The sequence below is a fragment of the Halichoeres trimaculatus genome, unplaced genomic scaffold (genome assembly GCF_033239565.1).
Source record: "Halichoeres trimaculatus isolate MK-OKI-2021-1 unplaced genomic scaffold, fHalTri1.1 fHalTri1_scaffold_3, whole genome shotgun sequence".
NCBI lineage: Eukaryota > Metazoa > Chordata > Actinopteri > Labriformes > Labridae > Halichoeres > Halichoeres trimaculatus.
This window is the reverse complement of record NW_027437181.1, coordinates 31,893,651-31,918,354: the sequence shown is the minus strand read 5'-3', so window position 1 is coordinate 31,918,354 and position 24,704 is coordinate 31,893,651. Positions and strand designations below refer to the sequence as shown.

The 24,704-nt window shown below is 40.2% G+C and overlaps 1 protein-coding gene across 1 annotated transcript in view; it reads right to left on the bottom strand.

The window, feature by feature from the left end:
* The window catches only part of cskl (c-src tyrosine kinase-like), a 63,330-nt gene that overhangs the window by 10,979 nt on the left and 27,647 nt on the right, over window positions 1–24,704 (bottom strand). The window contains exons 2-5 of the mRNA XM_074666811.1: window positions 17,837–17,919; window positions 11,965–12,078; window positions 9,436–9,548; window positions 1,170–1,389 (exon numbers count right to left, since the gene is read on the bottom strand). Of these exons, the coding sequence (XP_074522912.1) occupies window positions 1,170–1,389; window positions 9,436–9,548; window positions 11,965–12,078; window positions 17,837–17,851 (462 nt within the window). The 5' untranslated portion in view covers window positions 17,852–17,919. The remainder of the gene's footprint in view (window positions 1–1,169; window positions 1,390–9,435; window positions 9,549–11,964; window positions 12,079–17,836; window positions 17,920–24,704) is intronic.

Below are 24,704 nucleotides of genomic sequence, written 5' to 3'. Positions count from 1 at the left end.
TGGAGAGTACGGCCAGCGGTCACACTTCTCAAACGTGAACCAGACTTTTGCCGCTACCACACACACGCATGGCCCGTCTACGTCACCATGAAGCGTTTGTTTACATGAAGCGCGATCTCAGAGTCAGCACAATGAGACACAGACTCTGCTGCAACTTTAGAGACTTTCGGACTTATGGTAAGTCGTTTTCACCCGACACAGCCCTCTAACACCCCTGCTCAGTTTAAAACGATTGTCGAGAGATGCGCTCGCGGCAATTATACGTCATGCATCACACGCGCTGTCTGCATGCTTGTGCTCGTGCATGAAGTAAACCGTGCCATATTAAGGCCATATTTCAGAAACTCGTATTCCATTAGTCGCACTTCTAAAAAAAATATTTACAGTTAAAAATGATCAAAATGATCAAAATTATGGAAGCTGCCAACCAAATGCTGCACATGCTATCACCTTTAGGTCAGTATACCTGATGTTATTGAGAGCTAATCAATGGTAACATTAGTCAGAGTTGATAAATCAGAGTTCACAAAGTACAGTCACTGTTTCACTGTCAATTTATATCTACAAATCAACACAATCACTCTGTATCCTACAAGAAAGTTGTTTTGAACAAACAAAAATTCAAAACAACAAAACTTAGATCTTTATTCATTCATTCATTTCCTTTCAAATGCAAATTCTGGTGAGAGCCACGCCAGACACTAGTCGAAGGTGCTCATGGGACACAGAGTCTGTTTTTCCTGAAAACCCTCATAAATCAACCCAACATAAAAACTTGTCAGAGATCAGGAAAGAAAAAGTCAGATACAGTTTGTTTTTTTAAAATGCACACTTTTTGGAGTAGCAGCTGCTTAGGGTCTGAACAAGCAGACTGGAAACACTGCCCAGACCTTAGGAAATATATACATATTCTTGAACAACCTGACAGAGTCAAGGCAGTCACAAATCAAAGTTTCTTATGATCAACTCTGAAATGATCTCTGCAGTTCAGCTGAACACTTCAGCTTTTTTATTCTAAAATTATAGGCTTGACAACCAACTTGCACTTTTAATAAGTGACAAATGATCCTTTTCAACTTCCAGAATAAAAGCTAAGAGAATTATAGGTTGTAAGGACCATTTCAGTGAAGACAAATGTGAATGGCTGCTAGACTTTCCACTGTTCTTACCTCAACCAGCTGCATGAGGTTCTCAAAGTACTCCTCCTCATCGATGGTGAGCTTGCCGTTGTGGTAGATGATGCGGTAGTGCTCCACCTTGCCGTCGCAGCTGACACACAGGGTGTAATCTCCAGGGTAGTTGGTGCTCTCCCTCACCAGGAATAAACCCGTCTCTGGCGGATAGAGGAGGCGCTCGGCCTGCTCCCGAGTTATCTTCCCATGAAACCATCTAAAACAGCGAGGGAAGAAGAGAAGTTAAGAGGGAGGAGACAGAAGATCAAACACCAAGAGGTGCAAACAGGGACAAAGAAAGCGAGGGTAAGGTACAGAGAAATTTAACTGCTGGGTTTTTTGTTTTCTTTGCATGATGCAATACACAGCGAAAACTTCAGGTTATTATTTCAGACGGTAAAGAGACATGTCTGATCTGTTTACATAAAAACTGTGGAAAGCTATGATCGATAACCATATCATTTTTAATCAGTTCAGAAAACACATCCACAGGTTTTTGTCTGACACTTATTTTGCAGCTCATTTGCAACTTAAACTAGACAGATGGCTCCACTTTCACATATCACAGTCCACAGCACTCCACTGAAACGGGAATTGAAAAAACACCAGTGATAGGAAGCTGGCAGCAGAACTTCCAGTCTGAGCAGCTCAAGCGGAGCAGGGGTGGGTCCAGTGAGAAAGTACCTGAACCTAAACAACAGGAAGCGTGGAGCTTACAAACACACAAAGAGAAGCCAGAGGCAGAGAGGGGAACTGACACACAGCCACTGCAATAACAGGAAAGTGCAAAAACTGCTCAGACAAGGTGGTGGGCTGGACAGGACCAAGTCTCCCACCACAGCAGGGAAAATTACAAACTCATGCTGAAGCTAAGCTTCAAATGAGTTCATGATCTGGGAAAAATAAAGTTCTGTTTCCTTTTTTAGAAGCTCTGACACGACCCTGCTTGACCCTCACCATATGGCCTGCTGGATCCATCTATAGGCTCCTAATGGATGGATTACACAGTCGCATTACTCAGACCGCATTTGCATGCACAGCAGTATCCTGGATTTCAGTCCTACTCTGGTTTCAAGCATGAATCTTACATCATAACACTTATCCATGTTTCTGAACATCTGTGTGCAGCTGACTTCAACCTCCCACCCCTTTTCTTTTGTATCTCTGGTGCACCAATTCAGCCGCAGCAAGCATCCCAATCCATTCTCCAATTGTTCCTTTTCCTGACTGTGTTTTCCTGCTCTCCTGGAAAATTTGGAGGTGTTCTTCAGTAATTGATAGATGAAGAGCGTTCTTTACATTTTATGGGGTCTAAACCTAGTATAAGTGCCTGGTAAACATCCAAAAGAAGTCACTGTGAAGGCATCCCAAATAAGATACCCGATCAGGATGCCTTCCAAACGGGTATCTGATCGGAAGGAATCTTCCCGGGCTATTTATGATTTGATTGAGTATTGGCTCTCCACAAGTTCAGTTCTGACATCTAAACTCCTTAAAGAAGTTGACTCTCATTGCATTTCTCAAGGCACATTTTGTTTTCAGGCCAAAGATTCCTTTTTTTTATTTTTTTATTTTTATTTTTTTATGTTTTATTTCTGACTGTCACTGAAGCTGGGGCTGCATCTCCAAGCTCAAAAGCTTTCCAGAAGGCTGGGTGAAGTGTTCACACACTGGCCTGGGAATACAACAGAAATCACAATACAAAGTTGCAAGTTGATAAAAATTAAAAGAAAAAAATGAATTGCTGTGATAAAAAATTCCTGTATTGTCTACAGTCTACCTGTTGAAAAGAGGCCTGGAGATACCTGCAGTGCTTCAATATAGCTGTGGTTAGATTCAGCTTGAGCTGACCATCAGCTGCCATCAGATTAAGGGTTTCCAATTTAGACTCCAGTTAAAAAAATGAGTATTAAAAGAAGATATTTCTCATTTTTTGCATGTCTACCAGTCTCAGCTCAACCAACCAGTGTGTCGTCAGGAGAGCTCCAACAAGGTTTATCATTAGACACTCCAAAAATCTCCCCAAAACCAGGAGGACACAGATACATCTACTCTTTACAAGTGTTTTTTTGTCTGCTAACACATTTATGTTTCTCACTGTTGGTGATCCGGAAATATCAAGTGGAATCTTTCCTTTTCTTGATTCCTTAAAAAAAAATAACAGTCTGACTATCATAAATAAATATCCCGTAAGAAAACCTGTTCTCTGCTTTTAGAGACGTGCACCCAAACACACCAGCATCTCTACACAGTATCATGTTGATTTATGTCACTCTCTGTGTGAAAGCTTGCATTAGCCACAAACTGTAGCAGCCCACAGGGTCTCTATCCATCTTGGATGTTGAATGGTCGGTAATCAACAGCTATAATTGATTTGGTCCATTTTCTTGGGCTGCCACCACTCCCTCCTCCTCCTCCTCCTCCTCCTCTTACTCAGCCTCCTGAGACAGCAGAGGTCCTTGTGGCAGGCAGCTTAATATGGGTCGAGTTGATTAGATCAGTGCAGGCAGTTTCTCAGATGGACAGCAGCTCCTTAACTCCAACTAATCCGAGAGTAGATGCCAAGCATGGGCAACCCACAGACACAGAGGCCTTTTACTGGACGCACACGGGCTGCTCTGTGGACAGCAATTAACTACAATTTCCATGCACTACATCATGGAGATAAAAAAAGGCTCTAAATCTTGGTAAACAACTCGATGGGGACAACAGGAGAGCAGAGGGGTATTGCACGAAAGTAGGATAAATACATCCAGGATAAATGAGCAGGCATGGCTTGAATAAGCCTAGTCGGCGCTTTCTCGGATTAATTGGTTGCACGATTGGCGAGCCAGGATGAAAAGACGCGGTTTAGTCAAGCCAGGTGTGGATCATTTGGATAAGTGCGCGTTCTCAGCCCTCTTAAGAAGACCACGAGATCGATCACAGAATCACAGATTGAAAATGGAGCAAGGACGTGCATCTTTCTTCACGCAGGATGAACAGGCAATGCTTCTTCAACTAAATAAAGAAGTAAAACATATAATCCACAAGAAAGGCAACACGAGTGTGGTTAAAAAAAAATAATAATAAAAAAAGGAGAGGGGGAAAAAGCCTGGCAGTTAATAACTGACCAGCTTAATACGTAAGTAGCGCGAACATGTACAATGAAGAAACTGTACTCCACACACTGTCATAATTACAGTTTAAGGATGTGGAGCTGATCAGCTCCGCATCCGCACAGTCATCGATGACTTTTCAAGTCCGCTAATCAATACTTGTGTTTTTCTTTAATGTGGCACATAGAAGTGCATGTTACTGAGGTTATGTGAAGTATAATTCAGTTCAAAGAAAATTTAAACTGCGTCCGTGTTATCTATTGAATCAATTTATCTTATGTTGTGTTCTGTTTCATCCCTCATCTGTCATGAAGAACAAACCTGTCTGGCCAGAAAAGAACCTGGCAGCAGGTCAAAACCAAATATAAAAATATTCTGCAGTCTGGTAAGTTACTTATGCGTAGCCCAAAGAGCAATTATCAAATGAAGTGATACATTTGTTGTCTGCTGAGAATGAATTTCTGTACAATTTTTGCCGTGAAAAAAAAAGACACATCAAACCAGCACAGGGGGTGGTCCACCAAGCCAGGACCTGAGCCCAGCAGAGGAGCTGGCACTCCACTTAAATAAAAGGAGGCCAGTGATGGAGGGGATCCAGGGGGGGCTGTGACAGATACTGATATACATGTTAATTAAACCTCTGACAGCAATTTGACAAGCTGTCTTTATTAGTATTGCAATATAACAGCAGGGCTGACAATGAGACAGAATGAATGAATCGAAAGAGTGTTTAAGTTAAAAAGTGGAGTCAGAATGATGTGGGACCCTTTCACTCCTAAAGGTGGAGTCCCAAAATAGGATGATTTTCCTATTTTAAGGAGACAGTAAAGACAAAGTTATATTCTGTCTGTTATATTGTAGTCCATTTCAGTAGTGGGATATATTTATTTTTCCTTTGTTTCTCCTCTTTCTCATTCTGTAGGTTTAGGGTTGTTTTTTGTTTTTTCATCAATTTGGTTTAGTACTGATTTCAGTTTCAGTTGTTTTTTCCATTTTCTTTATAATAATTTTAAACCTTTTATTGTAGGACTTGTATTAATAAAGAAAGGATTCTCAGCTGTCTGTGTTAAAAGTTATTGTTGTCTTCATACAATCTGTGCAAATAAACAATACTAAAGTCAACCAGCAAATGCAATGACTACAGTTGTAAGATTTGGGTGCAGGATGATTAAATGATGTAATGTGTAGAAAAAGCATGGAAATGCTGTAAACCACGCTCATTTCTTACATTACAGAGAGCAGAGCCAGCGCAGGATTAATCTGATCCTGGTAGTTAGCCTGGTCTGGAGCAGGCTAGCTGCAGAGAATAAATTGCCATGGTAACTAGTCCAGGATAAACTTGGCCAGCTTTTGTTCAACCGACTTCAGGCTAACTTCATCCAGGATAACCAATGTTTGCCAGCTTAATCCCTTATCCTGGTTTTGTGCAATACCCCCCAGGAAATGGGGCAGCATGTTTGAGTGCCCCAGCTTTCTTTGAGGGTGTTGCTGTACAGAGCTGCAGATGTCTGCCACATGGGGGCAGCAGAGAGAACAAACAGGATGTCAGAGAGGGAGGCCAGAGCTGCATATGCTGCTGAGGATCAGTCAGCCAGGGTAAGCATGGAGACAGAAGACCACAGCTGAACCTTTATGTAACACGGAGGACGGGAGAGGTCTTCTCTGAGACATCTGTTAGTGATTCACAACAAAATCAACAAGTCCCTGAGGGCTGCTGCTAATGGCTCCAGAGGAACTACTTCTGATGACGTGGGTGTTTTCAAAAACTTTAGCTATGTAGTGGTCTGAGATGAAGCAGCGAGGACATGAGGTCGACAAGTGCAAGCTTGCAAAATTCATAAATTGATTATACTCATTGCTTACAGGCCACAGTGAATAATAGAGAATGATGTTTAAGTCACATCTAAGGACTGATACAACTTCAACACTGGTATGTAGCCCAAAAAGATAACAAACAAAACACAATATTGACTTTTGGGGGGTACATTTTTAGATTCAAAATTAAAAAAATTGGTTAAAATAAAACTTTCTGACTTGATGACGTGCCTGAAATTTTAATTACCTGGTTAGTTACTAAATTAGTTACAGGCCTGACTTCCTCTAAAGGGACTGATAATGGAGCCAATGGTTAATACTTTAATATTGTTTGTTTCTCTAAACAGAAAGAAAGAAAAGCACTGGATCACTTTTTGGTTGATACTTCAAACCCCAACATAACATCAAATCAATCCAGCGACTGACTCTGTGTCAAAACATCAGCATTCCTGATTCTTATTTAACATGGATGGATGATTTAAATACTACGTAAAATCAGAGATGCATTGACTGGGTCCCGGTATTTGGTACCAGTCAGATATTGACTCACTGAGCTCAATCGCATATTAGTGAGAAAAGGTGAGCTATTAGGGTCAGTTTTATACTACCCTGCATAAAAAAAAAATAAAATAAAAAAAACACTTTGTGCATACACCATAAAAGCAGACTTGTGCATCTGCCGAGATAAGACTCAATGTAGCATGGAGGAAGTTAATTACAGGGGCTCAGCAGTTTAGAAACTTTATAATGCTTGTAAAGTCAACAACTCTAGCAACTTGCAACAAGTGCAAGGCTAATGTTTTGAGGGCTGACAGCAAGGTAGAAAAAAATTACAAAGCCAATTAAATCAATTGCTTCAAGACACATCACTTCAAAGCAAAAGAGTTCAGACAATAAGAAAAAAACAGAAGCCAAAATGAAGCACCCTTCAGTGATACTTCCAAGAGAAGCTTTTCAGTGATGACTTCAGCGTGTGGAAAAAACACTTCTTGGATTTACTGTTTTGAATGAGAAACACCTGTAGCCCATTGAAACCGAGGGATTTCGCCGTGGTTTAACACTTGGAGTCCAGTTTATCATCATGTAGCTATCTCTACTATAATACCACTTTCCTCTTTAAAAAGTGTGCTTACACTTCTCAGCACAGTGTAAAGACGCTACAGCGACAAGCTCCACCTCGATTCCTGATGCTCTGATGTTTGCCATTTGTTGTTTGTAGATCAAACAGCTCACTGGTTAAACATGAGCTTGATGCCACATAGTGCAGAGCTACAAGATAAAAACATCCACAGATCAAAACTGAATTTAGGTCAAAGAAAAGCTTGACCAGTGACAAATCTAATCCTGGTTTCCACTGGGTCAGCATTGGTATCGATACCAAAGCCCAGACAAAGGAAATTTACTGGTATGACTTCTGAAGTTGGATTGGTGCATCCCGACTAAAAACTCTAAACCTTAGGGTTTTATGATGAATGACTTTCTATTCATCCATCTGTCCACTGTCTTTACCAATTTTTGCTTCAGAGGCCCAGAGGCCAAAGCCTATTAAACCCCTTGTTAGGCACAAAGTGGGGTACATCCTTGACAGGTTGCCAGCCTCTATATATCTCTGAGATGTAGAAACAAACAACCATTCATACACACACATTCACCCCTATGGGCAATTTGTAGTGACCAGTCAACCTGATGAGGATGTTTTTTGGACTCTGGGAGGAACTCTGACTATCCCAGATAGAACCCAAAATTGCACAGGGAGAACATGCAAACTTCAAACAGTCTGGCTGGGGGATAATGCTGTGGGGCAGCAGCACTAACCACTTCACTAACGTGCCAATGGCTGATTAGTCACCAGCAGAAAAAAGAGATGTGCTCAGTGAAAGATTGACTGTCCGTTGGTTTAATTCTTATGTCGGTGGCCAGGCAATAAGTGTGATAATGCCATGTGTGCTGGTGGCCATGACATACAGGAATCATTCAGAATGAGCTGCTTGGCCATGCACCTGCTCAATTATGTCATCTCATAGATATACCACTGGGGTTGAGTCTTTCATGATTTTTTTTTTGTGTTTGTAAAAGCTTCAATGTTATTTTGTCAAAGTTAAATCCCAAGACTCATCCAAAAGCAGCGAATGTGAGTCTCCAGATACTCACACTCACTCATACACCCGTCAATGCCTCAGCTGAATGACCCTGTGACCACTTTCATATTGGTGAGGACAGGCAGTATGATTGGTGACAAATAGAGAGGTCAAAGCTTTCAGCAGCAGTTGATGAAGGGAGACTAAGAGGGTCAAAAGTCTATTTAAATGTTTCCTGCCAAGAAGAAATGACACTCAACATACCATCGTCCCTGTGAGCACTGCTGAGCTGAAGCTAATGACAGCCCCGAAGTGAAATCTCTCTGAACGAAAATGAAAAGCCAGCTCACAATTGGGTGTGACAACTTTCTCCAGATTATGTAACATGGGCCAGTTCAAAAAACCATCGTATTCTCAAAACATGACTTTTAAAATGCAAGTGAAACAACCCAGAAAAAAACCCCCCAAAACTTTTCCATCAAATGTTTTAAAACTTCTTTGAGTAAAAACAAAAAAGTCCTTCAGGGAAATTAAGATTGACTCCTTCTATGAATTTTTAAACCCTTCTTTGTGATGTTCAATTTTTTGTTTATCAGCACAAAACTTTGGCTGCTGTCAGATGACAACATCTCATAACTATGTGGGGATCTTGCAGCAGCCTGTGTGCTCTCAGCTTTCCTGTCTCCTCTCATTTGCATATGCCTCTCGCTATGGCTTTCCTCTTTTTCAGAGAGCTGCTGTTCAAAGAGCTTCATTCAACTGTAGTGCACAGCTGTCCCGGCCTCTGTGGCAGCCTGACACAGACAAGAGGAAACAGTGAAAACAACAAAAAGACTGCAAGAGAAGGAATTTCCATCTTTTGATGCCTCGCCTGACTTTTGGAATCAACACTACATTTCCCCTCACAGTGGGGGACAGAAGTGAAAGAGGATTCAACAGCTAGTTCACATAATTCAAGATGGAGAGAGCACAAGGGTGAAAAAGATATGAAAGACACAGGATTAAAAATAAATGACACTGTGATCTCTACTGCGATGTGCATTGTTTCTCAGCAAGGTTCTCAGTAAGAAGGGGATTTGGACAGCGCACATGTTTTGCAGCTAACTAAAGAAAATCAACCTTTAGTGTCAAACTGCCTCTGCTCTTCTCAATAACCGTAAAATGCACGCACAAAAAAGGAAAACAAAAATCAAGTATGAGAGCTTCAACAAAGTCCACACCTGCAGACACAGTTACGTTGTGTTTCTCCTCCATGTCCTCCATGATACTTACGGCATTAGGCTGAGTTTCCCTCCTGATTTGACTCCTTCCCTTTTCTGGACATAGTTAGCTGGGATGGTCCCCTCTCTGCCCACTGTGTTCCTCGCTCTGTACCAGTTAGGATCCTAAAACAGACAAGCAAACAACATCAACCTTACTAAATAATGAAGGTGTGCTGCTGAGTCATTCTTTAGTGGAGGGGCTTTGTTTCACCTCTCTGAACACACCGAGTTGGTAGCAGAGGTGTGTTGACAGGTTCAGACACCTTTAATAATGTGCATATGATAGATGTACAGCAGCTTTCATTGCCTGCTGTTTTTCTCGAGAAAAACGAGGCAGAGAAAGCCACAAGCTCAAACTAAGTGGCTTGGTGCTACAAAGCTATTCAATAAAGTAAGATTTCATGCAGCTCCTTGTTTTGTCCCACGCAGTACATTCTACATCATTATGTACACAGTTCATCCTGCAATTTATTTGATACAAAACAATATGTGCAAGGGAGGGCCTCTGGATTGAAGTATTAACTTATAAGTGAGCTTTTAAAGAAAACAGAAGCCAGATAATGAGGACACAGTGGACAAATAATAAACAGCACAGATTAGGGATGGGCAATGGTTTTTAAATATTCAGATAGTCATTAACATCAAAAAATCGAGTAGATCATATGACGATCATTTTGTCCTGTCCTGGCTACAATGCCCAATGACTTTCAAAATAAAACAAACTGTGTCCAAACCAGATCGTATTTGACTTGGCCACTGCAACAAACTGACAAACTGAATAGGGATGGGTACCGAATTGGGTACTTTTATATGTACTGACCGAATTCAGCCAAAAGTACCAGGTATCGATTCACGTAAATTCAAATGGTACCTTGTTTAGGTACCAAAACACATCCTTGTGACTGTGAGGGAGTGAAAGAGTAGGTGATTTTCCATGCTAGACATGAACACAGCATTACAAGGTTATATATTGAGGAATGAATGCTAAATTGAAAAAAAAAAGATTTTATTATTAAACAAATTTATACTTTCTACTACATAAACACAAATAAGTACAGAGAAATTGGTACCGTTGGGTACCGATACCGATTGCCAGGTACCAGGCGTCTGTACTATATTGTTTCAAATGTGAAAGGTACCCATCCCTAATAATGAATCGATCCTGACCAGAGGTCGACAGGCTGGTGGATTTACAGCCGAAACAAGATTGAGGAGATGTTCAAATATGGATTGGGAAGTGCAGGAACTCCTTCAAAAAAATAGTAATCTTTGAGTAGTTACAAGCAAATATTGAAGTTTTTTGCTTGAAATGCCCATCCCTAACACAAACAGTAAGTAAAACTGTGTTTGGTTAATCCTTTCTTTGTTGTTACAATGTTTCTTGAAATAAATCATATACCACCAGAAAGCCTGTTTATTTCACTTTTAAAAGGAGCCACGTTTTTAAGGAATGTGCATTTGTGAGGTGGGCAGTAGAGCTGAGTATGTGAGATGCACTCATGAAAAAAATTGCTAAACCTTTGTCAATGTCAAACAGCTTATTTTGCTGTTGCTATTACTCTTATTTCTAGCTTCTGGTGCTTCCAGGTGCTGCCAATCAGGAGCCTGATTTTCCTGATTGGCAGCACCTGTGAGTATGGGACATGATGCAGAGAACAAATACAAATTTGTGAGATAAAAAAATGCATGTTCCTTAAAAATGTGGGTCCATTTGAAATTATCATATTGCCAAGAAGCTTTGTTACAACAGAGGATTAACATACCAAACAGACATTGCCTCACTTTTTGTGCTAAGTTTACATTATGGATTGATTTCAGTCTTAACCAAAGTATGCTGTATAATCAGTTCAGTTACAAGCTACATTTGCTATTTGAAATAAGAAGAAAAGCTGCTCATCAAATCAAAAGTAACCCTGCAGAGGTTGGGGGAATAATAGCCTCTTTTACATACACTCCTGAAACTTTCTACAAAACTTTGGGAGTTCTACCCCCAAACTTTCCAAAGATATTTGTTAACTCTTGTCTTCTCTTCAGTGCCGTTTAACAGGGATGACTGACATCGATGCTTTGTGTAAACACACGTGACCAGACATCTCTGCTGTTTCCATCCTGTAAACAGTTTTTAGGCGTTGATAACGCTCAGAAATCTGAGACTGAAATGTTGCTTTTACACTTAAAGAGGCTGAGAGCTTTCTGAACAGTGTGCAGATACTTTGTTTGAGACTTGCCTTTAGTTTGGTTTCTTATGCAGCACCTGTAACAGAAATCTTTTTGGATGTGTGCACCAGACAGCTTGTTTTGTCAATGCTTGAAGATTTGACAGCCTCTACGGGTGCTAGCTGGCTGTCAGACACTACTCACTCCTGTTTCAATGTGAATACTCGTGTCAATATTGTTATTGTGGGATTTCAGCACTAAGTACATAAGAGCAATAGCTAAGAACGACTTTATATATGATTAACTAAAGTTTGGAGCCTCCTTAAGAAAGTGATACAAAGCCATACATTTCATATATCATCTGTGAAGACAGCTAACTTACCCTGGTGACTCCGATTATGGTGAGTACATCTCCTTTACAGAAAGGCAGGTCCTGTTCATTGGCAGTCTGGAAGTTGTATTTGGCTACGCACTCTGTGCCAGTCGACCATGGTGCCTAAAACACACAGAGAGGGGAGTCATTTAAAGTAATGAGACTGAGAGGAACATCTACTGAGACGACAACACACAAAATCATCATTAAACACACAGGTAAACTAGTGCTGATAAAGATTGGTGATAAACAAAGAGATCCTAAGTTTGTCTTAAATGCAATGAGACTATGGGTCAGTTGTCGGCACCATAGGGCCTCCATACACTGATCAGTTTGAATCTCTGTGTGGAGCTGGTGGGGTCACCAAACTTTTCAAGCTTAACAGCCACACTTACCCACAAAAAACTGATTACAGCAACGTGATACTTCCTAAAGGCATCTTTGATAAAAATCTGTCGAATCCCTGGCAATTATCTGTCTCTGACTTTGTGTTTGAGCATTTTAACACCACCCACTTAGAGATAAATATACCCTGAGGCTGTTATATGAATCTTGATAAAAGACTGAGGAGAATGTACCGACTTTCAAATGAGACAAAGAAAGAGTGAAGGTGAAGTAAACACTTTTTAGGCGAGACAGAACACTTAGATAACTCAGGAAAAGTTGTGAGTTTGAAAAAAAGAAAGGGAAATGGATCAAGAGTAAACTTTTCATCTGCTTGAGGCAATTTATGCTCTGACTTCATATCCTCTTCAAGAGATGGTAAAACTATTAGATTTACAAAGACAATGTGATTTTGCTTTCTCTTTATTTTAACTGGTTTGTGTAAGAAGCATATTTTAAACTTATACTACCAGTTAAAAGTCTGTCCGTTGTTACAATCAAGACTAAAGTTATCGTCATAATGAACATCACTGAGTACTCTTTGATGTGATTAGGGTAACCAAACAAGTCAATCAGGGATAGACTGATATGGGTTTTTTCAGGCCAATACTGATACTGATTATTTGCAGTTAAAGAGGCCGATAACCGATATTTGAAGCTGATATTAATTTGCAGTCAAATTGAAAATACTGGCTTAAAAATATTTTAACAATACAAATTCCAACACTTAACTTCATTCAAATAACTTTAAGCATGAGTTTATTAAACAGCTCCCAGGCTTAGCAGCATGTTTTATTAAGTTAAATTAAAACTTAAAGAAATAAATAACTAAAGTTTTCTACAGTAAATTAAGTTTTCCCAAAATTTCAATGCGACTGCAATAACTGTAATAACTGCACTGCTGATTGGCTGTTTCCCAAGCAATGGCTCTGCTTGTAACCAGTCAGATGGTACTGTGGGTGGGACAGTGCTGGGGACTGAGTAGTGACTGCAGACAGCGGAGCGGCTGCATTAGAGCTGCAACAACGCAGTTTTAAATTTGTTTCTTATCGGCCGTCGTTTTTTAAAAAAAAAGGCAGATGCCAATATGCCTCAAAATGCCAAATATCAGCCCCAATTAGGGCTGAACAATTTATCGTTTTCAGATCGAAATTGCAATTTTAGACAATGCAATTTTGAGATCGCCAAAGCAGCAATTTTTTGCAGCGCTCCTGACTGACTCAGGATCTGTTGTGTCAAGTATTATACACATTCGGTTTTACTAATTTGTAGACAATCTATATGTTAAAAGTGCTGGTAAGCAAGTCAACAACACAAAGCCTCTGTTTAGGAGTAGAAGTTGATGAAAAGAGATTATTTATCATCACTATTGAGGATTAAAAAATCGTGAATTGCAATATCTGCCAGAAAAATTAGATCTTTTCCTAAAATCGTTCAGCCCTACATGTGAATATCCCAAAGCTTGATTTGAAGAAAATCGTGAATCGAATTAAAATCACAATATCCGCCAGAAAAATCGCAATTCAATCTTTTCTTAAAATCATTCAGCCCTAGCCCCAATAATTGGTCTATCCCTTTTTATAAGCAAACTAAAGCGTAACATTAGTTATGTAGCCTTTTGGACACATATGAGGCCCTGAAATATTTTTTAGCATAACTCTATGAAGCCTCATGGATCAAATGTGTCCCAACTGTGAACCTGCCCCAGATAACTCACTGTCAACCACTTCTTTTTGGTACTGGGTCAGTCTTCAGCATCTATGTGACTTTAAACCCTCTAGAGCATCTATTTTACAGCACAGTATTCACAGGTTGGACACATTCAAACCATGTTTAAACAATAAATGGAGTTAGTTAGAGTTAGAGTTAGAGTTAGTTAACTCCCAGCAGAGATCAACCCAGATACAAAAATCATAAATAATCATAAAAACCTAAGTGGGTTTCAAACAAAAAAAAAAGTCTTATTTGTTGCCAGCTCTCCAGCAAATATTTACTGGCACATTTTTTAACAGGTACAGGCTGTCATATATTGACTTTATTGTATATTTTCAGAGGCCATTCAGAAAGGGGAGAACTTTCTAACTATGTGTATTTCACACTAACGTAAAATGCAGCCAGGATGAGATTGCTTTACCCATTCACTGTTGGATCAGTGCAGGGCTGTGATCAAAAACAGACTACAATACGGTTTGTTACAATGGAGATGACAGAAGAAAGCGAGAGTACAAAGCAGCAGGTGTGAGTGAGCGAGGAGGTCCTTGTTGAAGCTGCTTTATTCCTGACATCACACAATACAGCTGAATGTGTCTGCAGCAGTCTCAGTCAATAACACATTATGAGTTGGGACCAGCAGTGGCTGTGACTGGAGAGAAACCTGGGTATAAAAAACACGGCTGCTTCAGCATTATTAGTTTCCATTTGGTCACTGAACCACAGGATTCTATCTATGAGAAGTAGCTCCATTAATTTTAGATACAGTAGGAGGCATTTCTGAGAAACTTTCCCAGAGGCTTCAGTAATTTAAAATCCAGCCTACTGCAACACAAAACACAACTAGGACAGAAAACCATGTGCTATATTAAATCTGACCCTGCTTTGTGTTGACAAAGAGCCAAATAATGCTTTCTCTGTTTATGAAAGCACTGATAACTATCCAGCTAAAGGTTAAAATTCAAGTGTTTCCCCTGCTGTGCTCAATGTAAGGTCAAACAGACAATTCACTAATGTTGCTTGACATCAGTCTCCTGAGTGACCCAGAGGTCAGGCTGGTGGTTTTCTGTATTTGCTGGCTAAAGTGCTTTTTTTCCCCCAGCAGATGGTTAGCTGCTGATGGATGCACTTACAGGGGCTTTAACCTTTTGATCCTGAGGTTTGTAAAATTACCAATAGTTTACACTACGGCCCAACAAAATATTCTACGTCTAGAATAATACTATGACCTCTGTACCTTCAGAAACCCACTGTATTATAGTGGAAACATAATCAATTCAAAGCCAGGAGCCCCCTGATCCATAATGCATTCATGTAGCTATAAACCACAGAGAGTGCTGTTAGAGGATCAGGATCACGTATGCAGCATAATCTGACATACACATATTGACTGTGGTATTACATCATGAATTATTCGTCTCCTCTTGGACTCACTGTTGAAACACAAGGAAATGACTCAAAACATCGAACACAGCATGTCTCAAAAGCAGTAGCTGTGAATGTAAAGGGTAGTTGGGAATAAAACATACTTGATCATATCACACTTGTCTTTTTAAAGTATGTAATGGGTGAGGCTAACAAAAATGTATCTCACTGTAATAAGGAACTGTTATGTGTCAGATAAAAACCACTGTGATCAATAAGGACGCATGCAGGGTGGTTAAAATGTACGCAGGAAAGTAATCCTCCTCTGCAGCTTGCATTTGAGAAGCATTAGTTAAGCACTGAGACAGCCACGTTATATGAAACCATCGGATACTTTGATGGATGTGTGCACACACAGCTAGATGCAATAATACATCACTTCAGATATGGGTTCATTTCAGCACCTCTATGGGAAGGGACACACTTGTGTGTTGGGCTCACATTTGTAAGTGTGTGTGTGTTTCATAGCCCTCAATTCAGCAGGGTAGCTGTTGTGAAATGACAAATTAACCAAGAGACAGTATTATGAGAGGATAGTGTAAATAAAAGCTCAACTAACTGCAGATTTTCACACCGGCCACTTATATGTGAGGCTGTCTTCTCTTTATCTTTGGTAACTTGTGATTTTGGTTAACAAATGTTTAAGAACATTAATATGACAAATAAGTAATGATAACTTAAGGTTATAAGGTGTGGATAATAGGGGTAGGATTAAATAAGTTTAACTTCTTCCTACTCCTTTTCGAGCATGTAGTTATGTAACACATGCAGGTTGTTGCTGCAGTCTTCATTTTTCTTTTAAGTTTAGTATGCATGTGTTTGTTTATGGTGACGACCTATTTCTGTTTTGTTTTTTTTTTCTTTTTTTTGCATGTTCGAAATAAATTCATTCATTCATTCATTCAACTTCTTGTTTCCTGCTACTCCAAAGACAGGATTCTCTGTGCACTTGTCGGCTCACCTCAAAAAGGTGTCAAACCTAAACTGTGATGAGGTATTTTTTAATGTCCATGTCACTTTATAGGCCCAGTGATGAATTAGAAAACAAATAAAAGTAGAAAAGCACTCAGAGAGCACAGACCTCCACCAAGCATAATGTGATTGTCACTCAACACTTTAGTCCTACTTTGACGTTATACTCTCTTTCAGCAGACTGTCTACTACAATTTGGTGTTAGTTGCAGGTTTGTACAGTAATTTGTTACCTGACAGTGTCGAAAATTATGATGACCCAGTACATATTTCATATTCCAGATCTTAGTATGCAGAATATTGCCAGGATCTGGATTGTACTTTTACATCTGTCAGAAATTATGGTGACCTTGTCTTGAATTGTTTTGCAAAGCAATCTGACCATTTATCGTGGAGTTATATACACATATGTTGAAAACGTCCCTATCTCACAATGGTAAAGAATCCTTTAAAAAAAGTCCTGGATCCAGATCACCTCCAAAATTTAATCACTTCTTCCTTATCCCATTTGAACTTTTCCTGAAAATTACGTCAATATCTGTTTGTTAGTTTTTGAGTTATGTTGTTCACAAACAAACAAATGAACAGACAGACAAACTCTCCCAAAAACATAACGTCCTTGGCAGAGGTAACAATGAATAGCTGATAAACAGGAAATTGAAAACGCCAGTTAGTTAACATTTTGTGTAACTATTAATAAGTCGAGTGAGGAAACATCAGCTGTCAGGCACAAAGCGCATCTCTGAAGTAAACTGAGTGCTTCAGTCTTTAAAAAGGCTACAGATCACACACACAAAGGCAGAACAATCATGAAAGGAATGACTGAGTGCTGAAAGTTCAGTCCAAACATTTTAACCTGTGGCTTGATAAGAGAAAAACCCAGAACATGCTGATCAATGATGTCAAAAACCCTCAGCAGATCAAGGAGGAATTTGGCACAGTGCTGTTTTCATCTTGACGCGACGGGGAACTTTGTGGTTTGTATCAAACGGCAGTAATGCTTTTTGACAGCTGTTGCTGGGTAATTTTAAACTCCACAAGTAATGTCAAAATGAGCGGCATGCAGTAGATTTTTGTAAGACTTTTGTTTTTTAACAATAACCAGCACACAAGGCAAAGGAAGGCTTGAAGTGAAATTGAAATAAATCAGCAGAGTATAAGTTAAACAAGAAAACAGAAACTAATCACATTTCTTACTATCACCACCAAAGGGGCCATTTTTGAAAATAAAACACCATAAAAGTTTTAATGCTGCCAAGAAGCGACAGTAGATACCCTCAGTGACTCCTTGATTAGCTGCAAATACTCAGCGCAGCTATATAAAATGAAAAGCAATGCACTAGTTAAGCAGACTGGTACATTTTATAAAATCCTTACAGAGCTTTACTTACATGCATCCCAGACATGGTGAAGGGGAGTGGGCCGCGGTGTCCTCAGGCAGGAAGCGGTTAGTGTTCAGCTAGTACCATCAGAGCTGCAACAGAAGAGACAATGGTCAGATATGTTGTTTGATTTTAGAGGCTACATGAAAGATTCGTCCAATGATCAGGTGACCTTTTGATGTTTCCTCAACAGCACAGATAAAACACAATCTCTCCTTCATCCCTTTCATTTCACTGAGACGGCACTGCCGAAACAGACAGCAGTGAGCTGTGTGTTCGTTTGCTGTAGAGCGAGCGTCTGAAGCCGTGTATGAATGAACTGAGGTGTTTTGTTTTACTGCGTTGGAGCAAAGTGGAGTTCAAAGCAATTTATCCAGGGAGACAATAAAGTCGATCTAAACTCGTCTTTGTCAGCAAAAGAGGTACCAACAAATTGTAGAGAAATCAACAGTCTTTTTCACCGTATACATATCTAACTGAACAAAAGCATTCATCACAAACTGAACTCAGATCGATGTACCTGTATATAAGAATGCAACGCTGATGTTCCCCGAGATCCAATCTTATCTCCCTGATTGATCTTTTCAAGAGTCTCATTTATATTCTTTTGACTAAGAAAAGTCAGATGCTGGTAGAGAAACTGCAAAAGATGCACAGTGTGCTGACATTACTTCTTTTTCTTGTACTCAATGATGGATTGGATTCAGATTCTTAAACTTCTCTTACAGTAGAGCAGAGGGTGTGAGACTGCTTTAGCCAAGTCTTTAGAGCATCTTGATATTGTAGCCAACTACAGGTATACTGAAGGTGACCTTGATACAGTGACAGTGAGGAGAGCTGCAGAAAGAGGAGAGACAGACAGGGAGGGGTGGAAGGAGAAGAGAGATGAAAAAGAAACTGTTGAAGTGTGGTCTGTGCACACAGAGGACCATGTTCAGAAAAAAATCAATACTTGAAAACAAACCTCACTTTCAAGGCTTTTGTTGAAATGTTATTTATTATACCTATTCACTGCTTCTATACATCTCCATTTTTTGTGTTTATGGGATGCTCTGAAGAAACAAATTTTCCAGTTTTGATTTTTTTTTAAGTCTGACTAATCAATAAAAGGTAAAAGCTGTCTATGACTGTGCTGGCCACACATTCCTCCAGTCCAATGTTTAAATGCCACATTTTTGTTTTATTTTATTCCATTTTATATTTGCTGTTGGGTTTCTTCAGGTAAAAGTCTCAGCAGAGGATGTACCCCTGTGACAGGACACCCAGGAGGCTTAAGTTGCCAAAGGAGTTGCTGGTCATGTTCAAATCAGCAGTAATCTAGTCTGATCTCTACACCTTTATTTCTGTTTGTATAAGCTCTGCCACCAAAAATGAAACTCTTAAGCAGCCTGTTGAAACCATCACTGAGACCAACCTGCTCTCTAGGATCCGCACTGACTTAGGGTCAGGAAACGTGCAGGTAACTCTTCACACTGGATTAAGGACTGTTCAAACTTCTCTCCTCTTGTAGGCAGACAGAGCTTTGAACTTTGAAACAACCAGAGACGGGAACAGTTCCTCTGCTCGAGCTGTCACTCCGATGCACTCCAAACCAAACCACAGAGTCAAGAATGGTTCATGTAGAAACTACCTGTGCATAGGACACACATAAAATCTAACCGTGTGCTTGAAACATGATTTATTATTTATTATCATTATTTGAATTCAATATTTTTTCCCATGTATAATTTATCACTGCCTTGAAGGCAAATCAACATCCTGTGTACATATTCTAAGCATTACAACCATCCAGCCTTAAGTATTGAACAAATTTATCTCAGTACCCTCTTTCCACTGCATTAAAGTGATACTCCGGGATGGAACAAGTTGGGTCCTATTACAAGGTTTAGGGCAGAAATTACCCCTACAGCAGTGTTTTTGTGCAGCAGAAGCCCAGGGCGCTCGCACCAAACACCCCCTCCCTGCTCCTCTGCTGGTTTCCACTGCACTCAGACGGGGCCATATTTTACTTGACCAAAAACACAAATAAACGGACTCCCAGTGGAAAAATCTGATATCGGTCTGCATTCACGCTTTATTTAGAGAATTTTCAGCACGTTACTTTCACACAAAAACACAGCTAAATAAGGCTCTAGTTCTCATCATCATCTCATCTCCTTTTTACAAGCTATGTTTTCTCTGTTGGTCCACATATTGCCATTTTTTGCAAGTATAAAGTAGTTTGAGTTTTGGTGTTTAAGTGTATGTGCAACTTATGTCTAACTTGTTTTTGTTGTAGGTGCAGTTGGTCAATTTGTGTCACTGCATGTTCCCTCATTGTTGTCCAATAAAACAGACTGAGATTGCATTAAATGCTATTTTAACATTCATCCCACTGCCTGTGGTTTCCTACTATGAATTCTTTTTTGCAAATGAATTCCTGGTTTTATTAAGTCATTTATCTATAGCCACGTTTCCACCAAGCAGTCTGGTTCAGTTCAGTACAGTTTGACACAATTTGGTACCGTTAAGCCTGATTCTATTTGCGTTTCCACAGCAAAACTGCTCTCTAGTGGTAGGCGGCGTGTAAGTTGAAATGCAGCCGCTGTCGCGGGGTAAATGACGATTCTTTCGACCAATCAACAGTCTGCAGTGTTGTAGCTCCACCTTCCGAGAGTGGATGGGTTCAGTCTGGCACCCATACAAAAGGGTCCCAAAAAGTGGGACAGCTCGTCTCAGTTATTTGGGGATCTGTCTAGGGAAAAGTCAGTGGAAACGCCACAAAGTGCGCTGTACCGAGACGAACCAAACCGGTCTGCTTGGTGCAGATACATACATGTGAAAACAACATTTGTTTTGGTTGTATTGTATAGTAATGTGCAAAAACAGTTTGATGGATTTAATGTGTCGAATTTTGAGGTTGAAAGCTGGTAGATTATTTTGAGTGTTTTGAAACATTCCTGTTTTGGAAGTGTGTCACTTAAATCTAAACTCATGTTCGTCTTCCCCTCAGACAGTAAGTGTGTGTAAGTATTTCATGTTTCTTGTCAACAAGCTTTTAAAACTCTCTTCTGATCCTTTATAAGCACATGAGCAGCAACACAATGATTGCTATAACAGCTCAACAGTATCTGCATTATTCCTCCTGTGGTAGCCTCCATTCAAAGCATCTCACTTCCGACTGGCCCACAGAACAGGAAGTTGAAACAGGGCGGGTGAAGGAGGAAGTAGCTGACGCATATTTTCCAGTGCTTTGTATGAAAAAGGGAGGGGCTGTAGCTGGCCAGTGTCAGCGTGGGTGATCTGATCACTGCATCCTTTCATACCCGCTACTGCAACTGAGTAATGAGTAACATCAGAACAAACATCACCAACACTGTGGATGAAGCCCTCCTGACGACTGGTGTGGAGAAGTCAAATCTCAATAATCCAACAACAACAAGTTCTTTCCTTGTGATTTCCCCTGCATGTCTGAGGCAGACAGAATTACTCAGACCCATAGCTTTCCCTTCTATCTGATGGGAAGCAACAATTTATCCATGGCACATGAGTCAGTTGTTTCGCACATACAAAGTAACCGGGGAACCGTGTGATTTTAGTGCCATGAAATGATGCAACTTCTTCAGCGAGCCTGGCGGCTGGCTAGCATGCTCCCTGAGATCTAAGGCCCAGCTTTACAGCACTGCATTATAAGCTGTAGAAACAGGAAGCCGACTAATTGCAGACTAGTCCAGATCTGTATGCAAACTGACAGAGCCAAATATATTCAAGGCCAGGCTGCTTGGCTGCACCCAGAGGGCACCGGCTTCTCTCCCTTCGCCGATCTGTGCGTCTGGAGCGGTGCTGCTGGAACAGAGCAGCTCCCTTCACCAACCCACAGCCACAGCTAGCTCACCAGTGGAGGAGAGTCGAGTGAGGGCTATTCTTATCTCTCTCCAGTGCAGAGGAATGCCTCCGAGCATTTAAGAGCTTCAGCATCACACTCCTCACATCACTCTCTTTAAGTCAGTCAAGTATCTCTCAGGGAAGGCCGGGAGATTTTTTGTGTACTGTAAGACTGTAGACCGAAGAGTAGTTTGTTTCAAAACTTATAATCTGACTGAGAAAAACATAGGTCCAACAATCCAACTGACCATGACTGCTTAGCAATGTAGGCTGAGAAAGAGACTGTGGTTACTTTACTCTTTAACGTATCATAAACAAACTGGAAACAGGGTAAGGAGGAACCATCATTAATGGCTTTCTAACCAAGCAGCAGCCTATGGTCTTAAAATATGAAGGCTAGGGTAAAAGTGTTCAAACCTGTTATTCATCCCGCATGGGAAACCAAATATACACAATTAAAACAACTGACATTTACAGCAAAATTAAACATGTTTACAGCCTGGTTCAATATTGCCTGTACCGTTGATAGGCCTCAAAACTCATTATCAGAAACAAATGGATGATGTCACAGTCTACATCCATATAGTGTGTCTTTAATTCCTACGTAAGACCAACATATTGACTTGGTGTTACACCTCTTATAACGAACTATGGACTCAAAAAATCAATAACTTGAAACTAGGGGTGGGTAAAAATATTGATTAATCAATGCATCACAGTATTTCCTTGCCCAATTCAATATCCATTTACCAAATCCTCTGAATCGATTCACCTCCTGGCAAGTGGGGTGGGGGGGTGGGGTAGGGGGCAGTGTGTGTTATTCGCGTTGTATGGATGAGGGCTGCACATGACCGAACAACAACAAAATGGCAGCAGCATTAAGCCAGCTTCTTCAGCTTTAAAGTCTGACGTTTGGGTTGTTTTATTGCTCCAAAACGTGAGGTGACATACCACAAATGTTCATGTGGGCTTAACAATCAAAAATCAAAGCATTTAAATCAATATCAAATTGAATGGATATCGAATCGCAACCTGAAGAATCAAAATCAAACTGTGAAGTTCTTAGCAATACCCAGCCCTGCTTAAAACCACAAATTGGTTTTGATATTGTTAAGAAATTGTGCATTTCTTTCACTAAAAACAGTCCATCATACTTAAAATTTGAGCCACATCAATGTTAACAGTTAACTCTAAGGTGAACTGATCTGCATGAATCAAAACAGGACCTGGTTTGAGATTTTCAGCCTCCTCACTGCAAGTCTGTGACTTTCACAGTCCTCAAACCCAGCTGTGTCCCTCACCATGTACCCTTCAGTGTTTACTTCCTTTAACCTTCCCTGTCTTTTATTTCACTGTTTCACTCTTTTCTCTGTTTTCCTACCATAAACAGACTGATACCAAATTAACTAGACTTGTAGTTACAGTTTGTCAGTTTGTGACAACAGCAGCATCACAAAAACAGCTAACACAACAGCTACGGAGCACTGACCAATCAGAAGCATTTACTTGTCACAGCAATGCAAGTAGCTTCTAACATCCCCCTTGCTAAATGTCTATGTATGCAACCTACAGCTGTGCTCAGTCAGTCATTATGCCTTCTATAAGACAAGGGGCTACATCTGTTTGGGTGCAACGGGGCAGAAAAAAACAAATCATACAACGGGAAGTCTGGTTTGATGGTTCAGTAGAGACCAGGATGCTGTGTAGGTGATTGGCAGTCTCAAAAGCCCCATCATGTGTCACATCTGTGTAGTGAAATGAAAACGCAGTCAAGAAAAATCTTAATTTGTTGCTCAGGGAAGCAGCTTGCAGCAGTTTTAGGATATTCTATGAAAGTGCATTCTTCATGCTAACACTGCAATTACATGAGAGCTGCTTAGGAACATAAGAAAGCCGGAGTCAAAGGTTTAACACAACGAAACTCAAAAACAAGCATGGCGATGGTGGAGGTATTGCTAATGTACCACTTGCATAAAAGACAAAAACGGAGGCAGTGTTGTAAAAGGCGGAAGTCTGTGAGGCAGCTAAATACATCCCGAAAGTTCTGCCATTGTTATTTCTTCCTCATGTCTGACTAAAGTTATCGGGTAGTAGCAGCACTGCCCCCAAGGTTTCCAGTGGTACTGCTCTGTTTGGTCTGTATCTGTAAGCTTTGTGGAAATGTGCAGAAACACAGACAAAATGAACACAGAGCGCGGAGAGAAGGCTCGGTCCGTATCCGTATGCAACGCTGAGCATAAATGGGTCTTTAAAGTGTAGAACAGATGGTCTTTGGCTTCTATGCTTATTAAAAAAAATCAGCTTTAAATGCCAGTAAGAGTTTTATTTTAGAACTGTCTTTTTCTGAATTTTCTACGAATTAATATAAATGCAACTCATTGAATTTGGCATCATGTGTTGATCTATAAAGTTTCGTATCTTCTGAAGGCTGATGAAAGTATTCAAAGCATTTTTTTGTAGGGTAAAACAATTAATTATTACACTATTGTCTGAAGTCTTGATATAACATCATCTAGATATCCTAATGCCAGCTTGTATCTCTTCAGAGGATTTCTGAAAATACGACAGGGATGATTCCCTCCTGTGTCTTTATGCTTTCAATATAAACAGAGGATTAGTGATACTACATAAAATGCAAGGTATTCTACCTGATGTGCGTGCCTGCATCAATTGGATAATGTTGGCCTGAATGACAGGAACAGCTGAGCTACAATCAACTGCTCCAATCGTCCTCTTAATTTTTTTTCTATCATTTTTCTGAAAGCACACAGCAGCTACTACTGCATCTCATGCTGTGCTTTGGTTGGTCCAAACCCACCCTGATAATCTGTATTCCAACCGTGATCACAGCTGAGTGTCTGGCACCAAGAGTTGAATATTAAACATTTAAAGTGTGTGGTGTGTAAAGGTCACATATCAAAGTATACATTTAGCATTCAAGTTCAGTGCAGTGAACAGATGTGCTCCACACAAGTGTTAATCACTTCCTCCTCCTCTGCTGGCTCCTTATTTC